The following is a 7,746-nucleotide window of genomic DNA, read 5'->3' on the forward strand; positions in this document are numbered from 1 at the left end:
ACAACAGAGCCGGCGTGTTGCCAGGATGGCCTCATGCTAGGTAGCGCCAGTGTCTATTCAAGGTTCCAACACAGCAGAATGACCTCCGCAAGGTGCCAGGTTCCCAGCCACAGCCTCAACAGAGGAAGGAACCAAGTCTGGACCCTTTTCTCAGTGCTGTTAGTCCTAGGGAGATTCGGAAACTTTTACTCCACATTATCAGAAGTGTGTGTGTCGGGGGATGGGGTGGGGGATGGTGATGGGATTCACCCGAGCTGCCCTGTTTCAGTCTGAGCCCGGCTGCACCATCATTGTCCCTCTTTCTGGGCTGAGGTTGGCAGTCAGAGCCAGGGTGCATGCCATCGCTGTCTCACCTGTACTGTTGACATTCACAGATCAAACCCAGCCCAGGAACGAGGCCACGAGGTTTTATCCCAGTGGGAGAGAGCAAAGGGGCTCCACATCTGCGTGGTCAGGCGCCTGTGGCGTGGAGGATTTTCAGATTGACCTTACAACTTTAAGATAAGTGACACCTTGTCATGGCAGAGATGCAGATCGCTGCTTTCACAGACTCCCGGGAGAGCCACAAAGGGAGAGTGTGTTTTGCCCCATGCAGAGGGGTCTTTATGACTCCATTTCTGATCTTCTTGGAGTTCTGACCCTGCCCTTGGCACATTAGCCTGTCTGTGAACAAGAAGTGCTGTCCAGATCAACGAAGCCTCTCAGTGGCTCAAGCAGGCTTATGGGACAGCGTCTGCACTTTGCCTGGTACTAACCTGCTGTCTGCCAACTGCCCTCAGACCTCCTGGGTGCATCTGATTCCTTCAGAAGAGGGATAGGGACCTCTCTCTCACCGGTGGGCACATCAGTTCTGTAGGTTCAAGGAGAGACAGAAAGAGAGAGAGAGAATATATATATGCTCTAAAATGATGAATCAGTGAAATCCCATTAGCAAACTGACTGTTACATTGAAAGTTTAAAATTTTTCCTCCTTATGTGGGTTGAAGTAACCCAGAAAAGAAGGGAGGACGTATTTAGTTTAGCCATTCTAATGTACTGGATTCTGAGGTGATCAAATATTTATCAAAAAATACAGTGGATAGAGTCAGTGTATTAACCTGGAGCGGCCGCCACTCTGAGGCTGAGAGCTTCTGATGGAATCCTTCCCTAGAGCAGTGTGTTGGGCACCTCGAGGGTGTTTTTGCTTCTGTTTTCTCCTTTGCAGCTCCATCTGGGACTTGGGGCATAGTGTGTGTCTGGGTGATGCAAGGAACAGGACACAGGCACAGGACACACCATCGCTCTTTCCTCCCAGTCTGGAGGGAATCCTAAGTAACGGGACTAAAAGCTTATAGTGCAGACATGCAGATGTGGGATCTGGAGACCAGAAACCCTTGCTAAACCACATCCGTCTTGGAAAAAAGGAATCGCAGGAGCAGCCAGGCTGCCTACTCGGTTTCTGCTTTGCCCCTCTGGAGACAACTCACCCTTGGGCTGTGCTCAGAGGTCTCCTGGCCACTTCCACCAACTCCTGTCTGAGTTGTCTCCATCCTCTCCTCTTCCCTGAAGATGTCTAGGATTCTTGACCACATTGTTTAGGTCCAGGTCAGTTATGTTGGTGGGGCCAGCTTTGCCTGTGAGAGGCCTGGCTTTATAGAACTCAGGTCCTGAGGGCCAGCTCGTCCCTGCTGGAGTCCGTCTTCAGAACTGTGCAGGAGTTCATGTCTGTGTCTCTGTGCTGGCAGCTTCCTAATGTTGTCCTAACTGCTAACCAATTCACACGTTTCCAAACAGCTAGACTAGGAGTCTGAAGTCATGTGTGGGCAGGGTCTGGGCTCCCGACAAAGGCACTAGAATGCCTTTCCTCTCCAGCTTCCTGTCAGTTGCTTCTCATCCTTGGAATTCGTAGGCCATAGCCATGTCACTCCTGTCTCTGTCACTGATGTCAGATGGCTTCCTTCCTTCTGGGTCTCTCTGTATGTCCTACCCACCCGCTTTTGGTCCCCCTACCCTGTAGGGTGAGTTCAGCTTGTCAGCCATCACTAGATCTGTTTCCGATTTTGAGGTTCTAGGTGGATATATGTTTTCAAAAAACACTATCTAACCTGCTGCTAATCTTTTTTGTTTTGTTCTGTTTTGGTTTTGGTTTTTCGAGACAGGGTTTCTCTGTGGCTTTGGAGGCTGTCCTGGAACTCGCTCTGTAGATCAGGCTGGTCTCAAACTCACAGAGATCCACCTACCTCTGCCTCCGGAGCGCTAGGATTAAAGGTGTGCGCCACCACCGCCCTCAGATCTCATTCTTAATAACTGCATAGTGTTCTGCCGCACACATGTCATGTCGGGGGTGTGGCATATGGGATGGAGAGGTGGCCCGCCAGGCTTGGCCTCCTTTCTGTCCCCTGCTCACCGTTATAACTGAATTGTGCCCTTCCGCTCCCGTCCCATTTCATATATTGAAATCCTCACTTGCAGTCCCCCAGAATGTGACTGTGTCTGGAGACAGGGTAATTAAGTTAAGTAAGGTCATGTGGGTGGGCCCTGACCCAAAGTCACAAGTGTTTGGTTTTCTTAAAGTGCTGTGTTTATGTGTGTGGCAACAGTGAGCATAGGGCAACTTCGAGGAGCTGGTCCTGTCCTGCCAAGTCTATGTGAATTCTGGAAATCAAACTCTGGCTACCGGGTCCGCATGGCCAGCACCCTCACCTGCTGTGCCGTCATGCTGGCCCCTCATGGGTGTTCTTAGAAGGCATACACAGGGGACGGCCTTGTGACGCACAGAGAGGAGTCCTGCAAGAAATCAGCCAGTTGGTAGCTTGACCTCAGATCCTGGCCTCTGGAACTGTAAGGGAAAGTTGTTCTGTTTTGCCAGACAGAGCTGATCAGCCCTCCCCATCCCACCAAGCACTAGCTCCAAGTCCCTATTTTTCCCCTTCTGTGAAACCACAGTCCCCAGGGTGCTGTGATTGTTTCATGGGAGAATGTTCTATCTGATGCCTAGAGTGTGTGGCCACAACCTCTCAACAATGTTGGTCTTCGCCTGACTGTCTGCTGAACACATGGGAAACATATGCCAGGCTCCGTCTCAGCCATTGCCCTGTGATAGGCTGTGGTCTGTAGCTTGTGACGGATTTCTAGTCGATTTCTGCATGTTCTGTGTCACCCTGCTGCATACCACCCATGAGGGGCTTTATCATGGCAACTGCTGGGGCCCCACATCCTCGTGTCTGTGCACCGGGAAGCTGGCCTCTGGATCCCAAGCAGAGTCCCAAGGCCGTGAACAACCAGGAAGATGAAGACTTCGTGGGCCTTCTGCCCATGGCTGCTTCCTAGTCCCTCCAGCACCTAGAGGTGATGAAAGCCAGACATCCAGAAACCACAGCCTAAGGACTTTGGGGCTGGCTGGGCATTTCACGCCTGCCCACCCCAAGGAATGGCCCTGTGAGCTTGTTAAATAATTTGTGTCAGGGCCAGCAAGGTAAGAGCATTTGCCCTGAGAAGTCAGAAGAGAGCATCAGATCCCCTGGGACTGGAATTACAGATGGTAACTCCATTGTGAGTTACCATGTGGGTGCTGGGAATCGAATGTGGGTGCTGGGAATCGAATGTGGGTGCTGGGAATCGAATGTGGGTGCTGGGAATCGAGTGTGGGTGCTGGGAATCGAATGTGGGTGCTGGGAATCGAATGTGGGTCCTTTGCAGGAGCAGCAAGTGCTCTTAATTGCTGAGCCAACTCCCCAAGAGCTGGATGGGCAGAGGAATGCAGAGCCTCTGGGGCTCTTGAGTACATCCGCAAATGAAGCAGCCTTCCTGATTCAGTCTCTCACCTCTGCACACTCTGGGTGCCTGCAAAGTGCACCTGTCTCTTCTCTCTGAAGTGTGAGCTTGAGAGTCACAGAGGCAAACAGGATACTCCCCTCCCACCCACAGAGACTTCAGCCGAGAGGCCCTACCCTGCTGCTGGTGCTGGGGGAAGTGACAGGGGTACAGAGCTGCGTGCCAGGAGAGGCCCCCATGGAGCTGGCTCCCTTAGTCACACCTGCAGCATCCATTCTGGATTTTGAGTCAGGCGGGCATCTGTAAGATCCCCTTGGGGAGTCCATGTCCTGAAGGGCTGAAGGATGCCCAGTGGTGCCGTGTGTTGACACCTGCCTTGCATGTTTGAGGGAGGCCAAGAAAGAAGAAGGGGTCCCTTATCCCCAGCCTCTTCCTTCTGTGCTGCTGGCTTTCCTGATTTCTGGGCCGTTATATTCTCATAAAAAGTGATGTGACCACACTTAGCTAGTTACACTCACTTCAAAATTACAAAACTGAGCCAGGCATGGCTGCGCACACCTTTAATCCCAGCACTCCGGAGGCAGAGACAGGCAGATCTCTGTGAGTCTGAGCAAGTTCCAGGACAGCCAGAGCTATTACACAGAGAAACCCTTTCTCAAAAAACAAACAAACAAAATTTACAGTATTCATACAAAATAGGTAACTACTCCAAAGCTTGCGTAAGAATGGCCCCCGGAGAATGGCAGTCACCTATTGGACAGTCTATGCACAGCTCAACATGCCCGATATTTCCTGGGTATGATCTCTTCACAGTGGGTGGTTTGGTTCTGTGGCCCTTTTGAGAATATAAGGGTGAAAGACACAAGGGTCCTGTCCTTTCCTGAGGCACCTCCCGCCTTCCAAGCAGATATCCTGAGGCCTCAGCCCCGTGTGTGTTGGGAGAAGTCAGGTTTAAAGATTTTGCTACCCTCTTGTCAACCCCGCCTGACAGTGAGTGGCATTCTGGAAGTTTCCATTCAGCCAAGCCAGAGCTAGTGCTGTACAGGAAGACACCTTGGTGTGCCTTGTGGCTCTTTAATCTGAAAGTCAGAGAGAGAGAGAGACAGAGAGACAGAGAGAGAGACAGACAGAGAGACAGAGAGACAGAGAGAGACAGACAGACAAAGAGAGAGAGACAGAGACAGACAGAGAGACAGAGAGACACACAGAGAGACAGAGACAGAGAGACAGAGACAGAGAGAGACAGAAACAGAGAGAGACAGAAACAGAGAGAGACAGAGAGACAGACAGACAGAGAGAGATAGAGACAGAGACAGAGAGAGACAGACAGACAGAGAGAGACATAGAGACACACACAGAGAGACAGAGAGACAGAGACAGAGAGACAGAGACAGAGAGAGACAGAAACAGAGAGAGAGAGAAAGAGAGAGAGACAGAGAGAGAGAGAGAGAGAGAGAGAGAGAGAGAGAGAGAGAGAGAGAGAGAGAGAGAGAGAAAGAGAGAGAGCAAGAAAATGTGTCCTTCCTTTCCTCTATGTTGTAGGGTTAGGGAGGGTGAACAGGAGTAAGCTCGGGATCCTCGAGGGTGTGGCCCAGAGACGGGAGAGGGGGCTTCTATGTGGAGACAGCCCCCGCACAGCGCATGTGGCACATGTAGTGCCAGCAGGGGCAGCTCTTTGTAGTCCCCAGGACGCAGGCTCCGTCAGGGGTCCTTCTAGACACCTGGGCCTGTCTGGCTGTGTGGGGTCTGGCCTGCTGCCGCCTCCCCTGATGGAGACTGCGTGCTCACTCCCTCCCCTGCATGAGATCCCTTTTCTCTTGGCCTGGTAATAGGTTTGGGATCTCCTATTTGAAAAGACTTGTGTTTGTTTTTGAGACAAGGCCTCATGGGCTCTAGCTGGAGTCACACTCACTGTAGAGCTGAGGCTGAGCTTGAACACAAGTGCTGGGGTTACAGGCGTGTGCCACTGTACCCAGCCAGCTGAGACTCTTAAGGGAGGCGAAGGTATGACTCAGGCTGTGTGTATCTGTACTCCCATGGAAAATAGATATGTATTCGTGTGTGTGATTCTCAAACCTACAGAGTCCACTGAGACTATTACATGGTGACCAAAAATATCCAGGATGTCTGACTCAGCACAGCCCTACCCTAGTGCTCTTCTTGTTATTATAATCAGTGTGTGTATGTGTGATGTGTGTGTCGGTGTGGGCATGTGCATGCTGTGGCGTGGGGGGGGCTGGAGGACAACTTTTGAAATCAGTTTTCTCTGTTTCTACTGTGAGCCTTGCGGATGGAACACAGGTCATCGGGCTTGCATAGCAAACACTCTTACTTGCTGAGTCATTTCAGGGGTCTTACACTAGCATGTGTGTGTGTGTGTGTGTGTGTGTGTGTGTGTGTGTGCATGCGTGCTCACGAGAGTGCACAAGGGTATTGCTCTTTGACCCTTGGTAGGTAGGTCTTTGACACGGTGACTCACGGTCTGAGTTGGTAGTAGCCCTCAGGCTCTCTCTCCTTCCTCTCTAGATCTTCAACCTCATGAAGTATGACAGCTACAGCCGCTTCTTGAAGTCTGACTTGTTTTTGAAACATAAACGTACCGAGGAAGAGGAAGAAGAGTCTCCCGACGCTCAGACTGCAGCCAAACGAGCTTCCAGAATTTACAACACATGAGCCTGAGAGCTGAGGCCTTCACCCCCATGGAGCAGAGGATGGACTCTTGGAACTGAGCAGGGTTGTCATTGCTCTGTTATGTTTGAGGACTGAAGTATGCAAGACCTCCCCTCAAGATATGTGTATTTTATTAACTGTTTGACCAGTAACTCCTGCATGTCGGCTAACTCTCCATTAAAAACAAAAGTAGCTTTAAAGTTTCGGTTCACAAAAAAAAAAAAAAAAAGAGAGATTTCTCCAACACCAGATACAGCGTTTTAATCTTAATTAAGTTTCCCGTGAGGCCGCAGGTGAAGCCCTTAGCTCCTTCGACTTCGTAAGCCTTCGCCTTGCCTCTGGCCCGGGCTGTGTGGTCCAGACGGTCAGTCTGACCAACACAGCAGTGGTGGGCAGCGTTTGCTGACTGCTTTGGGGTTGGATAGTTCTGGAGAGAAGTCCAGTGCCGTCTAAAGCAGATCTCTGACGGCTGCTGAATATTCGGGGAATTGAACAGCAGCCTTAGCAAAGGGTGGTTATTTCTCATAAGGAGGGGGGCTGGTCCCTTAATCCATGGCATTTCATGCAACACATCCACTTAGAGTCCATTTCCACGGAAGCACTGTCTCAGGCAGGGGGAATAACAAAAGAGAAACCAGCCAGGGCTGAAGACCGCTCCAGTGGTGTCCAGCAGGACCTGGGCACGAGATACGTGCTGAAGTTGGGGTTGATGGGATGCACCCCCGTTCCCTTCTACCACCCAGGGACAAATCAACCCCGCACCTTCTCCTGCCTTCCTCCATTTGTGAACTCTGGCTTGAGATTCCCATGAGGGGAAAGAAGAGCCGTCTACATAAGCTCAGGTCCACGGTCAACCTGGTCTACATATAAAGCCGGCCGCAGCTGGGTGGAGAGGTTGGGAATGACCAGTGGGTTCCAGTTGTCCCCTCTTTTACAGTGGAGGCCACCAGGGCCCCGATCAGGCTCGGCTGCCTTCAGCTGGTGTCCACACCTCTTGCAGGGCTCGGCACTGCTGCTGGACTGACTGACTCTAGCGTGTTTGCTAGCTCTCATTTGTACCCACAAAACAATGAGCTTCGGCTGCTTATGGTCCTCCTGGACTCAGGCTCCGTCATTTGCAAAATCCCCTGCCGTTGAGGTGACTGTGCAACTTACCACTTGAACCAGACCACTTGAGAGATAAGGTGGGGTACATTTTAAAATTATAATGGCCAGGCGTGTTTTAATCCCAGCTCTTGGGAGGCAGAGATCTCAGTGAGTTTAAGGCCATCCTGGTCTACACATAAAGTTCAGACCAGCCAGGTATTCATAGTGAGAACTTGT

At 51.2% G+C, this 7,746-nt stretch overlaps 1 protein-coding gene across 3 annotated transcripts in view; it reads left to right on the plus strand.

The window, feature by feature from the left end:
- Rgs10 (regulator of G protein signaling 10) overlaps window positions 1-6,623 on the plus strand; it is a 39,631-nt gene extending 33,008 nt beyond the window's left edge. For all 3 annotated transcript variants that reach the window (XM_005064313.4, XM_021228558.2, XM_005064314.4), the window contains one exon: window positions 6,280-6,623. In XM_005064313.4, coding sequence (XP_005064370.1) covers window positions 6,280-6,426 — 147 coding nt within the window. In that variant the 3' untranslated portion in view covers window positions 6,427-6,623. The remainder of the gene's footprint in view (window positions 1-6,279) is intronic.
- The last annotated feature ends 1,123 nt before the right edge of the window (window positions 6,624-7,746 follow it).

The sequence above is a fragment of the Mesocricetus auratus genome, unplaced genomic scaffold, assembly GCF_017639785.1.
Source record: "Mesocricetus auratus isolate SY011 unplaced genomic scaffold, BCM_Maur_2.0 Super-Scaffold_4256, whole genome shotgun sequence".
NCBI classification, from domain to species: Eukaryota; Metazoa; Chordata; class Mammalia; order Rodentia; family Cricetidae; genus Mesocricetus; species Mesocricetus auratus.